This window comes from Electrophorus electricus, chromosome 19 (genome assembly GCF_041902795.1).
Source record: "Electrophorus electricus isolate QZ-2024a chromosome 19, ASM4190279v1, whole genome shotgun sequence".
NCBI lineage: Eukaryota > Metazoa > Chordata > Actinopteri > Gymnotiformes > Gymnotidae > Electrophorus > Electrophorus electricus.
The window spans coordinates 16,872,501-16,886,655 of record NC_137515.1 but is presented as its reverse complement, the minus strand read 5'-3'; the positions used below and the strand labels follow the sequence as shown (position 1 = coordinate 16,886,655).

General features: G+C 46.1%; 2 protein-coding genes across 3 annotated transcripts in view; one reads left to right on the top strand and one right to left on the bottom strand.

The window, feature by feature from the left end:
* Positions 1-10,279, top strand: hunk (hormonally up-regulated Neu-associated kinase). Of its 2 annotated transcripts, none has more exons than XM_027000859.3 (9): positions 1-701; positions 2,990-3,282; positions 3,697-3,752; positions 4,201-4,336; positions 4,456-4,583; positions 5,925-6,051; positions 6,170-6,338; positions 6,622-6,775; positions 8,290-10,279. In XM_027000859.3, exons 1-9 carry the CDS (start codon positions 468-470, stop codon positions 8,958-8,960), a joined length of 1,968 nt encoding a protein of 655 aa, XP_026856660.2. In that variant the 5' UTR covers positions 1-467; the 3' UTR covers positions 8,961-10,279. The 2 variants fall into 2 exon arrangements, with proteins under 2 accessions (XP_026856660.2, XP_026856661.2); XM_027000860.3 differs by having other exon boundaries at positions 559-693.
* A 2,995-nt stretch (positions 10,280-13,274) lies between these two features.
* Positions 13,275-14,155, bottom strand: part of mis18a (MIS18 kinetochore protein A) — a 3,442-nt gene continuing 2,561 nt past the window's right edge. The window contains exon 5 of the mRNA XM_027000916.3: positions 13,275-13,773. Coding sequence (XP_026856717.2) covers positions 13,696-13,773 — 78 coding nt within the window. The 3' untranslated portion in view covers positions 13,275-13,695. The remainder of the gene's footprint in view (positions 13,774-14,155) is intronic.

Genomic DNA, 14,155 nt, shown 5'->3' with positions numbered 1-14,155 from the left:
ACAGGTTAGGGACGGACACGGGTATGAACTGTTCTTACTTGTAGTCCTATAGGCTAATACTGTTGAGCCGACTATGGACTTGCATTAATAATATTTTAGAAAGAGAGTTCAAATAGCGTTATTATCGCTTTATTTTCCAAAAGGCAAAATTATGCTTTAACCTTGATGGGTTTGTTTTTTTTTCTTGCACTGCCACTAATGCGGTTATAGGCGAAAGCAAGCGTGTGCCTGGAAGTTGTAGTTACATCCACTGCCAGCTGCATCCAGCTGAGGTGAACAGGTGGTGCTTGGCTGAGTTTCCGATAAGGGTTGTGCATTAGCGATACGGCGTCAGCAGAGCAGAGGGGACTCAGATGTCCCTTTCCGACAAGCCCGCACCTTAGTTTAGGACACTGAAAGCCACGGGCGTTTCTGTAAAGTAAGGTGAGACATTCGTTTAAAACTAATATCAAAATAAAGCCGTCGAGATGCCAGAAGCGGGGACGGATATGAGTATGGACAGACTCTTTGGGCTTAAACCCCCGACGTCCGTGGGCACAGAAAATATCGCGCCTTCCTCTTTGACTGGTGGTCCACCGGGAGACATCCTTCGAAATTTTTATCACACGAAGAGGGTTGGAAATTATCTAATCGGAAGAAAACTCGGAGAGGGATCTTTCGCCAAAGTTCGTGAGGGTCTTCACGCGTTGACCGGTGAGAAGGTACAGTGAGTCAAGTTACACTGCCACAGTGCTCTCGCACAGACCACATCGACACGGTTATTTGTAACTGTTCTCCGAAATAATGTTTTTAATGTAAATACCGATACATTCTAGCACGTAAAAGCCTACTAAAGTGGTCTTCATCTATCCTTGTTGAAACAGTGAAGTGGATATAGGGCTGTCAGTGTTCTGGCTCTCCCATAGGCAAACCTCTAAGATGTTTTACTAGCATTCTTAAGAAAATTAAGTAAAAATGCTTTCTGTCGCTTATTTGTTTCATATACATCTGTTTATCAATGTTTATGAAGCAGGATTCTTCAGGAGTCGGTAGCTAGGCGGACTGATGTTCTAACCAGTCCGTGACACTCCCACCTATGTGTCATTAGGATCCAAAGGGTTTATTTAGATGTAGTTGTCTTAGTTTCCTCCAGAACGTCATCTATGCTGTGCAAGCTGAACTGGATAAGGATTCTTAATTGAAGTCTTGTTTAACTGCCTCTGAAAATTCTGTGTAAGAAGGAGTACAGTTCTCCACTCTCAGGAGTGTACATTCACACTGGGCTTCTTGGTGAGGCATATCATTTCTGGAAGTGGCATGAAGAATGAGGGAAAATCACAACAAGACTGTAGAGGACAATGTAACACATGCAGTAGTATTTTTCTCGCAGGTCTTTCCTTTTGTCCAGCGTGGGACTGATTTGTCCTCAGCTACCATCTGCTTTTGTTCAGTGTGCCACTGGGAGTAGCTTGTCCATTTGCATACTGGGAAAAACAAGAGCTTCGATTTTTGAATCAGTGACCTGAAATTCCTATTTAGCATATAAGGGATTAGCTCAGTGCCCCCCCCCAGCAGTCCCCCCCCCCAGCAGTCCTCTTTCACTGTTGCTGTGGTGAGATGCTCTCTCTCCCTCTCCACATCTCTCTCAGTGATGATGCAAGCGGCAGAAATCTCAAAGAGGAGTGAGCGCCCGATGACATCACGCGGGAAAGTGGTGTGTGGGGTGGGGGGGATCTGGGTGGGGCGAGCCACTGAATGGTGGGCGGGCAGCACATGCTTCCCTGCTGTGTTTTGATCGTGTGTAACCCACTTTCGCCCTCACTCCCTTTGTCTTTGGGAAAGATAAACAAAGTCTCGGCCACCAGCTCCGCGATGCCTCCTCCACTCTGCTCCCCTCCCCTGCCACAGGTCTGACCCCTTCTCCCACCCCCAGGCAAGACTGAGGTTATCGCCTGGCGAGGGTCAAGAATGGGCAGTGCTTTATTTGCATTTAGGTGAATGTTAAGCACTCTCTTTACCTCCCTTCTGCCTTTCTGTTGCTTTAATCGTTGGAATTATTTGCTCAGTTGCTCATGTTGTGGCTTGTTTGCTCGCGGCCGCCTTTATTGTCTGGCGATTTGTTATGGCACGGCGGGCTACAGTCTGAAACCTCGTCATCCCTGAACTGAGCTGAGTACTTTAATCAGCCGTGGTGCAAACAGCACCAGGCTATTATCAACGATTCAGGGGGGATTTAAAGACAGACAAAGGACGCCTGTTTAAAACGGACTTCATGTCGACAAAATAAAATTCTAAATGTAAAACAAAACAAAAAATCTTGTTTAATAATCAAGATATAATTTATTAATAAGTTGCTATTGATTGATTGTTTATATCAGTTGTGCAGTAACAGAAACAAGTGTGCTGAAAAGGGTCATTTTTTTACAAAAGATCGATCTAATAAATATTTGCTTGAGCCTATCTGAGGTTGATTTAAGATGAAATATTATCCTTTAGTCTCACAATACAGTGCCAGTATTTAGAGGTGTAATTCCGAGATTCTTTTTTTTCCAAAGGGTTGCACTATTCTTAAAAGTGGTTCTTATTTAGGACCTAAGAGTGCTAAGGAACCGACCACCATACATAATGGGCAGAATGCATTTGTCACCATTCTGTTACTTGGAGTGTTTATTCAGCATTAGTGGTTTGTGGTGTCTGGACTGACAAATGGGTGGTATTCACAGACCATTTGGTGTGGATGTGGTGTGAAGGGCTCAGGAGCTGAGATTCCGCGTTAGTCATTTGTCCATTCCCATCCCTTTCCCTGCCTCTCTCTTCACAGACTTCGCAAAAGAGTCTGACAGTCTAGCAAGCAGATCACATAACCCGAGAAACCACACAAGCCCAACCTGCCCACGCCGGTTTCCTACTAATGCCCTGATGCTAGCTTTTGGTCTGGAATGCTTGCATTTTCATTTAGAACCTTTGTGATCTAACAGTGCATTCTTCTTCACTCCTCTGTGTCTCCCAGGTGGCAGTGAAGGTGATAGACAAGAGGAAGGCCAAAAAAGACTCGTACGTGACAAAGAACCTGCGTCGGGAGGGCCAGATCCAACAGATGATCCGTCATCCCAACATCACGCAGCTGCTGGACATCCTGGAGACGGAGAACAGCTACTACCTCGTCATGGAGCTCTGCCCCGGGGGCAACCTCATGAACCTCATCTATGAGAAGAAGCGTCTCGATGAGAGGGAGGCACAGAAGTATGTCCGGCAGCTGGTCATGGCTGTGGAGCACTTGCACAGAGCCGGGGTGGTGCACAGGTGAGACGGAAAGGCCTGGAAGAACGCAGGCATAGTAAACACAAGCAAAAAGCACACTGCTTGGCGTACACAAGTATGGTTTAGCCCAGCTTAGCCTGAACATCTTCAGACCATGCTCACTGAAGTTTTTATATAGGGAAGAAAACCGTGTTCAATTCAGAGATTTATCTGGGAATAGTATGGGAAAATGTATGGGAACTGAGTTGACTTGTGTAGTCGGGTATCTGTGGTTCCCCAGAAAAACAAAACAGATGAGAATTCACTTTGTGTCTCATAATTCCCAAATACACGAATGGGTAAAGGCTGTGTACGAAAATGACTGACTGTTGTTAGTTTATTTGTACCTGAGATGGTCACATTGACAATAAAAGAAAATGCAATATTTAAAGTAATGTTTTTCTTTCTTTCCTACAGGGACCTAAAGATTGAAAATCTCTTGCTGGATGAACAAGACAACATAAAGCTAATAGGTAAGGTACTCTCAAATCCTTTGTTAAATGTGCCTTTCCAATGTATGTGTTCATAGACGTAGGTTTAGTTCCTATGACGGGCCTTTTCAGTACAAGACAGCAAAACTCATCAGACCCTGAAACTCTAAACTAACAGCACAAGCAAACGGCCCTCACCAGCAAGTGGTGAGGACTGATGGAGCAATCAGTATCTCATTAAAACCAAATGACCTCTCACCTCTGTGAGAGTCCGCCTCAGCATACAGAGTTCCTAGTTTAACAGCTGAACGTGACACACTTTGTTAGTGTTAGACAGCTATGAGCCCCCTCAGCCCCCGGAGGGAATGAGCGAAGACAGCTGTGACACCGTTGCTCCACCGCACCAAACTTAAGGCCACATGGCCTGGAAACCGGGCCTTTTTTTTCCATCTTATTCAAAACCCTTCTACTCCCCTCTGTCCTAATCCAGATTTTGGGCTGAGCAACTGTGCAGGGATCCTGGGATATTCAGACCCTTTCAGCACCCAGTGTGGCAGTCCGGCGTACGCCGCCCCCGAGCTTCTCTCCAGGAAGAAGTATGGGCCCAAAGTGGATGTCTGGTCAATGTGAGTTTAACAACTGCCGTTCCCTCTCTTGATGGAGACAAATGCAGAACACACCCTTAATCAGCTCATGCTGAATGCTCCCATCTAACGCTGGCACGTGTGTTTGTTTTCCAATGCAGTGGAGTAAACATGTACGCCATGCTCACTGGCACCCTTCCCTTCACGGTGGAGCCGTTCAGCCTCAAAGCCCTGCACCAGCGGATGGTGGACAAAGACATGAACCCGTTGCCTCCTTCGCTCTCCTCAGGTACACACGCAGACCTGCACGAGCCTTGTGGTCTTCTGCCGTACCACTCAAATGCTCACCAGCCGTTTTCTTTTCCTTGTCTGTGTGCTCCAGAGGGTTCACACCAAGGCAGCCACTGTTAACCAGCCTTTTAGTTTTGACGCCATTCTTTTGTTTCACAGTCCAATGAGCTGAGTCAAATGTTTAAATAAAGTGGAGGAATCTAATATCCACCAGACTTGGTGCCCACTAAACTTCAACGCACGTCTGGAGCTAGAAGAAAAATCCGAGCGACTCGAGTCTGTTTAGGAGACTGACAGTCTGGTGTTCTCACAGGCTGGCTGCAATTATGCCATGTTTGTGGGTTTTTTAACTTGAAGTCTGCCATCATCTATGCACAATACATGCCTTACACTCAATAACAAATGGTGGTTTTACATGGTGGTTTGCATGACCAGCTAAATGTTTATTAAATAAGCTACTCCTACAAATGGCCCACTCAACTTTGGGTTCTCATATTGTTTTGTGCCGTTATTATTATGTGATGGAGTTGTATTTACAGCTGACTATACAGCTAGTGATTCAAAGTTTATGATTACTGTCCTGCAAATGCATGAGTGCTACTGGTTTATCTGTTTTTAACAAAGGGGAGGCATCATATATTATGACAGTTCTTTAATGCATCTTTGCTGATATTGAACAACACCTGGGACAAACAAGCTTTAAGATACTGTATTCAATTATGTAATTAAACACATTTCACAGAAGTGTGAACTTTTAATATCATTTGGAATTAACTAGCTATTTATTGGCATAAACAGATTTTTAAAATGTCTGAAAAATAATAAATAAAGTCTATAATCTCCAACACTATACTGAACCTAAGACCTTTTCAGGAGCTTCTCAAGTGTTTGTGTTCCATTGCATCAGGATATGAGTGTTGAAATGATGAATATCTCTATTACATAAGAATGATGATGTCACCAGTGAAACAACTGCCTTCTCCTCAGTCCACATATGCAAGGCACTAGGGGTCAGGTACTCTCTCAGTCGGGCCTTCCTGGTCAGGGCTAGTGCCGTGTGGCTTTGTATTGTCCAGGGTGTGACAGTGCCCTTGTCTTCGTGCAGCGTGCCATACTGAGGGGGAATAGAAGACACTGTTGCGCTAATGTTCCTCCTAACTGCCAGTCTACCCTGAGGACACTCAGGGAGCAGTGATGGCAAACTGTAGACTTGCTGATCTGGTGGCTCTTAGGTTAATGAAGCAGATAATGAGATATTCATGACTGTCATTGAACCAAATCTGATTTAAACAGACTCGGACAGTTCTGTCTATTCACCGTTCATCGCTTTTGCCCACAGCTGCAGTTAGTTTGCTGAAGAGCCTTCTAGAACCAGACCCTGCCAAAAGACCCAACATCCATCAAGTTATGGCTGACTCCTGGCTACAGCTAGGCAACCCGCACACTGGGATCCCTTACCTGAACAGGTAAAGCACCTGTCTTTTCCTAATTATTCAACCTTTTCAATTCAGTTATTCAGTCAGACCTAAAGGAGGGGGTTGGTGTGGACTGCGTGGTCCCAGCTGAAGTTCTTCCCCTGCTCAGGATCCATATCGAGGAGATCAACCACACGGTCCTCCTGCACATGACTGAACGGATGGGCTACAAGCACAGCGAGGTGCTCAGCGCCGTGCTCACCAACCGTGCCTGCCATACCCTTGCTGTCTACTTCCTCCTCAACAAGAAGATGAAGAGACTCTCCAAAGAATATCGGGTGAGGGAGAGGGCTTGAAGCGCGGGATTAGCTGTGGGATTCCCCATTCAGCAGCACGTTAAGGTCTTCTGGGTTTTTTTGTTTGTTTATCAGGGACGATCTAGGGGGCAAACTTCACTTAAAGTTAGGGTGTTGGCCTAGAATGAATTTATACCAGTCATATAGTACATACGATTATTATTATTCCAGTGCTATAGTATATGTGGTTATATAGCTGGGGATGAGACCCTGGATGGGCTCTTGGTCATGCACTGTAACTGACCTCAGATCTGCATGTGCACAGGAGAAGCAGTACACCATGGAGAAGGAGAAAAAGAGTGAGCTGTTCCAGACACAGTGGAGGAAACACATTGAGAAGATCACCATCCCTCCCAAGCAAACGCCCATCTACCTGGCCGTGAGCAAGGGCCCCACCAAAGAAAAGAAACCGAAAACGGGTGAGAGCCTGAAACTGGCATCTGGCTCTATCAGATACCTGCCTGCACAGCACAGAGTTGTGAGGAAAAGTATGTGAAGCTTTCGGATATGCGTGGATAGCAAAATCTGATCTTTATCCAAGTCACAATTATTATAAACTCTTAATCAACAAGACACATCTTGCAGTGCCATATCAAATGGTGCAGCTTCAGATGGTTAAAACTATAATGGTCACTAATGGGGGGGGGGGAGTATTGGAACCCTTATAGTGAGTAACTCTCTGCAGCTTGTGATTCTTTTTCGATAATCAGTTTGTTCCGATAATTCTCTGGAACCGCCAGTTGGTCTTTAGCAAACTGTAGACTTTTTTTGGAGGGCAGAGGTTTCTGAAATGGAAACTTCTCAGGAACACTAAGTGTTTTTCTTTTGGTACACTTGAACACAGATGCTTTAAAGTGCAGATGCCAGCTTATCCTTAGCTGTCACCCAGGGTTCTTTGTCACATTTTAAAGATTACACAGCGTTTTCCTTAGTCTGCTTTCTGTCTTACTCTTATTCCTAGGGACACTAGTTATGGTGATAAATCTCTTCCGTTTGTCGTATCTGTACCATCTGTGCCCCAGAAATTGGGGACTAATTAAGGGTCAAGGTCTTCAGAAAACCTTTTACTTTGGAAATACTGTTACCAGTCAACTCTTCTTCTAAGGACTTCTGAAATCCTATTTATTGGGACATATTGCACTTGAATGTTATTCTGCTGTAAAGACTCCACTTTGATTCATCAGGCTAAAAGATTACATACGTTTTCCATCAATGACCTTGTTTAACAATTTAATCAGTAAAATACTGCAGAATAAAGCATGTGCCTTATTTGTTAATTGAGCCTTTATTCAATATGACTGCAGGCGGTATCAGTTAACATAAGAGGAGCCATTCATGCAGAAACCTTGGTCATTCCAAAGGCTTCACAAACGTTTACTCTGCAGCGTATGCCAATGTGACGATTGGCTGCCAGGAGTTTTCACTGAGCATTGCCTTAACAACACAAAGCCCAGTCCCAGAGCCTCAGGTTCTACAGCACAGCAGCACAAAGTCCAGTCCCAGAGCCTCAGGTTCTACAGCACAGCAGCACAAAGCCCAGAGGCCTTGCGTCAACAGAAAAGACAGCTCGGTCTCTGTCACCCACATATCTCTGCTTGCTGTCTTTTGCAGACAATTGTCTAGTTCCACCACAAATGTTAACATTTCAAGGCCTCGAGGAATGTTTTTAAATTGGTTTTGAAGCCATAACCTAAAGATTGTGTGCGGCGTGTGTCACAGCAGTAGCACATTCCAAAAGTCATTGTTTTCCTGCGTGTTTTTCCTTCTTTTTATGAACTGCGATGAAAGCTGGCTTAAACTAGCATGAAACTTAAGACTAAGTTTATAGTTTATAAAGTATTAAAGGGCAGTGGGGCATATTGTAGTTATTGTTCAGGCATTTCTCATTTTACAGGGCTAAGACTTGTACTTAGACTGTGCCTCTTTCCTTCAGGACTCCTCAAAGCGATGACGGGACTGAAGGATGCTTACTCTGGCCAGGGTGGCTGCATCGCCTCCTCCTCTCTGGAGTACCTGGAGATCCACCCGCTGTATGCCCGCACGGCCCAGGAAGGCCGGCACCTCGACACCCAGCCGCCCGAGAAGGGTGGCTCCAAAGACGGCCCGAGAGCCGTCGACGTCCCTGCCCGGCCGCCCTCGTCGCTGGGCGCGCACTCCTGGGCCTCGGCCAGCAAGGAGACCACCAAAGACGCCCCTCCGTCGCCCTGGTACAAGCTCACCAACGGTGCCCTCTCACCGCCCCGCCACGTTTCTGCCTTCCAGGTGGACAGCTCCTACCTGAAGAAGGCCACCATCCCCAGCCCCCCGGTGCTAGTAGTCAAACCCCCACCCAAGAAGAGCCCCCCCACCACGGACTGGCCCAGCCCCAGCAAGTCAGGCGGCTGCCCGCCCGGCAGCGGGGGTGGCGAGGGGCCCGAGAGCCCACAGCACCGTGCCAAGTTCCCCTCCATGGGCATCGGCCAGATCTTGAAAAAGAAGGTGCCGCCCTTCACCTTCCAGGTGCCTCCATTCAGACCAGAAAAAGCAGTGGAAATGGAGTCGCCCACTCCGTACCACATGCAGACGCTGCTCTGCGCATCCGGGGCCCTCAAAACCCTCTGCTGATGGAGAGACTTTCCAAAGCTTAATATCTTCTGAGCTGTCACCTTCTGAAGTAAAGAAAGTAAAGAAAAAACTAACAAAAACCACAGAAAATGTATGCAGTAATTTTCTAGTTGACTCCCACTGCTTCGACTCTGTTTGAAGCAGCAGGGCTCCCAGCCTGACTGGGCCTGACCTACGTCCTCCGGGGAATTCGCTGACTTCTGTCCTCCATATGCACAAATTGAGCCAATGCCTGTAGAGATCACGCACCCCAGCTCCGAACACTGTGTTACTAGATTACCTCTTCCGCCATGCTCCCGGCGGCACGGCCGTCGCCGAGAGAAAACTTCACAAGTCTCGGAAACGCTGACTTTAATACTTGTTGCAGAATGCAACAAGGCTGTTTTTGAACATCTGCCTCCGCTGTTCCGGCTCGAGGCTCAGAAAAATGACTTTCTCTCCATTAGATGTTCTGCTTACATTTCACAATATGCAGCATCACTGCCAGATCAGTATTTGTATGTACCTCGGGGCTCTGGGGAAGCAATACAGCTTGAGACTGTTTCGATGCCAATGTTTTGTATTACATAATTGCAATTGCTGGGTAATTCCAACTCACAAGATACAGACACTCAGGTCTAGCTGACAGAGCCCACCCTTCTCACAGACGAAGTCTTCTCCCTTTAGCCCTGCGGACCTATCCGGTGACCGTCCACATTCCTGTTTCAGCTTCCTCCTAAGTCAGGAGGTCACTGAGCTCATGTATAGCCTTAAGATGTGTTGCGTTTAAGGCCTTAGCCTGAGGGGGAGGGGGGCGGGTTCGTGGTGTTCCGGTACGTCCTGTAGCTTCTGTGTTATCCCACTGAGTGACGTGATGCAGCGAGTGTGTACGGGATAATCCCAGAGACGCACAATGCCGAGGCGCTTTAGTTCTGTACATTGAACGAGTGTGGTCCCGTGACTTGAAAACTGCTTGTGAACGTGAACTCCGTGCATCCTTCATCCTTCCTGAACCTTTTCGCGTGTGCGTTTGCCGCACACCACTGTAGCTGAGGCGAGAAGCCTTTGGCTTTTTGGTCTTTACTTGCACAGAAGGCTGTGAACTGTTTGTTAATGAACTTTCTCCCCTAATGTCAACTACTTCTTTGCATGCAGTGAACCCAGTTTGGAGTATTGTGTCCGCTTTTGGAGACTTTTCTTCGATATGAAGATTTAAGGTGTAAAATCTTTTGAATCCTTGAAGGTTTTTTTGTACGTTTTTGTAACATGTTGCTGTGCTTATGTGATGAGAGATTTTTATGCTGTAAAAAAAAGATTTTAAATATTTATATTTCAAAACATATTTTTGTCTTGAGTTTTCATTTACCTCTCAGCATAGTCTATTCATGACACTTCTTACCCAATAGGAATATGTAAACACTGATGTACTCCAGTCCAGTACAGCACGTTTGATTAGGGTTAAGATTAAGGTTAGGGGTAACATCCTTCCACATTGCAGTAATGTGCAGTGGGGGCATTTGCTGTTGCGTTGTCTGCTACTCCCACGAGGCACCTGTGGGCAGCATAAAGCTAGTGACAGCTGAAAGGTGTCATTGGCCTGTTTAATCCAGTCAGCTGTGCTACAACAGCTCTCTAGTCTCCACACACACTCATGTACACACCCTACTGCACTCCCGCTACACGAGACATCTCCTGCGCCCACATAAATCAGAGTGGTGACGTCACCCAAGGTCCTTTGCAGGCTGGCTATACGTCCTCTTTTCCAGGACATTGGCCATGTGTAGGATCTGAAAATGTGCAATCCACAAAAATAAACAAATGTTTGAAAAATCCAATTTTATAAATAGCATAAATGTTGGGAATTTGGTTTTGATTTCATGGTGATATTTGCTTTTCCACTCTGCTGTCCTCTGTAACCTTTTTCAGAAAGCCAGAATATTCTCCCTCCACCTCTGGGTGCCTGAGTTTGTAAATCACATTATAGTAAAGTGTGGTTTTTTTTTGTTGTTGTTGTTGACTGCAATGTTAACACAAATCCCGTGGTGGATTTAAGTGACAGAAACAGCCCTTGGCAGACTCCAGGGGCTTACGAGTGCACAGCAGGGCGAGCAGTCCATGCTAACGCCATGGGTCTGGGACTGGCAACACACAGAGTTGGTGAAATCGCCATGAAACATGAGAATTATCTTATTTCATACATAACAGAGGAAAATATCTAGGTGTAAATATATCTCCTTGCCTCTTCAAACAGGATATTTTTAAATACTTTAAATATCAATTTTCATGCAATAAAATGGATTATCAGAGTTAATTCAAAGACTAGGCCTTATTCACATTAGTGGTCCGTCAACGCTTGACACTCAATGTGCTTTAGTGTGTAGGGGGAAAAAAAACACCTTTCTATCTGATTGTCTGACAGAAGTCTACAATTATTTAAATATTTGATATTACATCTATATTGATATTACAGTGAGGTAAACCTCTGGAAGCAGAGATGTAAATCCAACCAAATTTGCATTTATACGTTGTGACTGACTCACTGTTCTGGGAGTTTACAGGACCACACAAGCCACGCTGAATGAACCACACACACCGACTCTGGAAAAACAAGCCTTAGGTAGCCTTAAGAAACAAAGGGTTCTGTTTAGCATGCACATCATGCCTGGCCTTGGAGCCACGCCCAGCGCACCGCGCAACACGCAACGAGGACAGAAACAAGCAAGCCACTGGCACGTGTCCATTTCCACGGCGAATGGCACGGCTGACCTGTGAGCCTCGGGCAGCGAGTCTGAGGCCTCTCTCAGAGTCCATGTTAGGCCCGAGGCTCCTCAGTCTAATCAATCTTTTCTGGCTTAGGAATCAACTAAGACTAATCCCGTTTTCAAAAGGCTTTTTCCAGCCAGGGAAATAAACAAACAGTCTCTTTGTGTTGGAATAAAAACGGCATTTTGATTTAGCAGAGGACTGATGCACAGCATGTAAAGCGAGTGGCAACGTTTGTACAATTCTAACAGATATCCTCTGAAGATGCATGTGTTTAAATGCCACCGTCCATTTATTCAGTGGCCTTGAAACATAGACATGCATGAACAGAGCCTGACTGACATCCCAGCTTGAACTTGAAATGGATTGGCTTGATTTGTCTCCATGGCAGTAGCTGCTCTTAGGTGCAGTGGCCATGTTGCCCTCGATTGCTTCAGGACTTTAACGGAGGAGAGGCTACCGTCCTCCACACTGCACATATGCATTATTTAATCGCCACGGAGCCTGTCCTGCAGCACCTCGGCAGGCGTGAGCGTCTGGACGAGGTGAAGGACTCAGGGGAGGCGTGCGTGTGGGTACTCTGGGAGGGGGAGGGTTATGTTGGATCGATCCCATTAAAAAGCGCCGAACATCAGCGATTCGGTCTCACGGACATGGGCCGAGCTCGTTTATCAAAATGACAGCTCGTGGCGAGGCGCATGAAAAACAAAAACAAAAAAAACAAAAAAAAACGAAGCCGAGAGGAAACCGCAGGTCTCAGACAAAAGGCTACTCCCCAACATCTGGGCGGCAGGGTTTGTCTGGGAGCGGGGGGGGGGGGGGGGATGATACCCTCCAGTAGCCTGCAATCACCCACCTCCACCATCAACAGAACCATGCTGCCTGCGTGGGGCTTTAGTTTTTTTAGCCTCCTCTTCCTTTTCCCAGTTTGGCGGCTGTTTGTTCCCGTTTCGGAGAGTGAGACGGATGCGGGGTGTGTGTGTGTGTGTGTGTGTGTGTATGTATTGGAGAAACCCTCCAGGGGAATGGACGCTCCACCCACTCCGAGTGAACGGACGAGCGTGTGCACAGGCGTCCTCTGACAGTCAGGTGGCCAGCCGAACTGAGTGGCTGGATCCGAGACCAGGAAACGGATGACGCGGTAGCAACAGGAACGCAGCATAGCTTGTGCACTCAGTTTCCATGGCAGCCAGGCCTTGGATACAGGCCGCTGGTTGGTCTGCACGCGCTGCCTTCAGCATCCAAGCTGCTGTCGCTAGGCTACCCCGAGCGCTCGAAGCACGAAGGATCGCGGCGGTGGGCGGTGGGTGTTGGGAATCTGCGTTTCTCTCGTTTAGCTCGGGTCCTGCCCTAGGACATTCTCTGCCCACCTCCCTCTGAAAAGTGTTGCTAGGCACATTAGACGGGAACTGTAAACAAACCAAAACAAGGCTGCAACCCCACCAACATCACCAGACTGCATTTGTTACTGAAGACGAATGGAACTGCAAAGGCACGGGGGGGGGGGGGGGGGGGTGTCATCTCAAAAGACAAAACATCACACAAGCACATACCAGATGATTACAAACAAGGTAACAAGAACTTTTTTTTTTATTAAACACAAGCTTTGTTAACCAGGTACATAAAAGAAAAAACAACAAAAACACACACACACATTCCAATAAGAAAGGACAAGCTGTGAGATCGACCTTCTATTCTTAGCATCTTAGTTTAGTTTGGGGAAGAGAAAAACAGGCCCAGTGCAAAGAATGACCCTGTGTGAGCAGCTGTGTGCTGCCTGGCTCCCAACGTGCGGAGCTCCGTCCTTGTTTCCTGCTTATTTCCATATCAAAGTGCTCAATCAAACATGCCTCATCATTAAGTACCAAGTCACGCACAGATGGAAGGAAAAAAGCATCACGTATGAGTGGAACATCGAGAAGAGTGATGTGGCCTTTACGATATGGAAGTGGGGCAAGAGAGATCTTCTGGTTGACCGATGGGAAGAAAGACCTTAGTTTTCCGACTTACACTGAAGGTCAACCTCGATCTCCAAGAGTCGCTGTCCTATAGTCACTGCCAGAGATTTGATCTGCAAGGCATGGAAAAGATGTAGCACAGGGCCAGGAAAAGGAATAAAGGCTTTGATTTTTTTCCACCTAAAGCTTTAAGGCAAAAGAGGGGAAAATGTGCATGAAAGGGTCTGTGTGTTCATACTGCTAATAGCGCTATAAAATGAACTCGGGGAACCTAACAGCCAAAGGCTTATTAAGGAGTTCTCATCCCTGTTTTGGGACCTTCCCCGAGGCTTCTCCTGTTCTCTAGACACCTACATACATATACATAATATACACATATTATATATATATATATATATATATATATATATATATATATATATATATATATATATATATATATATATATATATATATATATATATATACACACATACACACATACATTATATATAT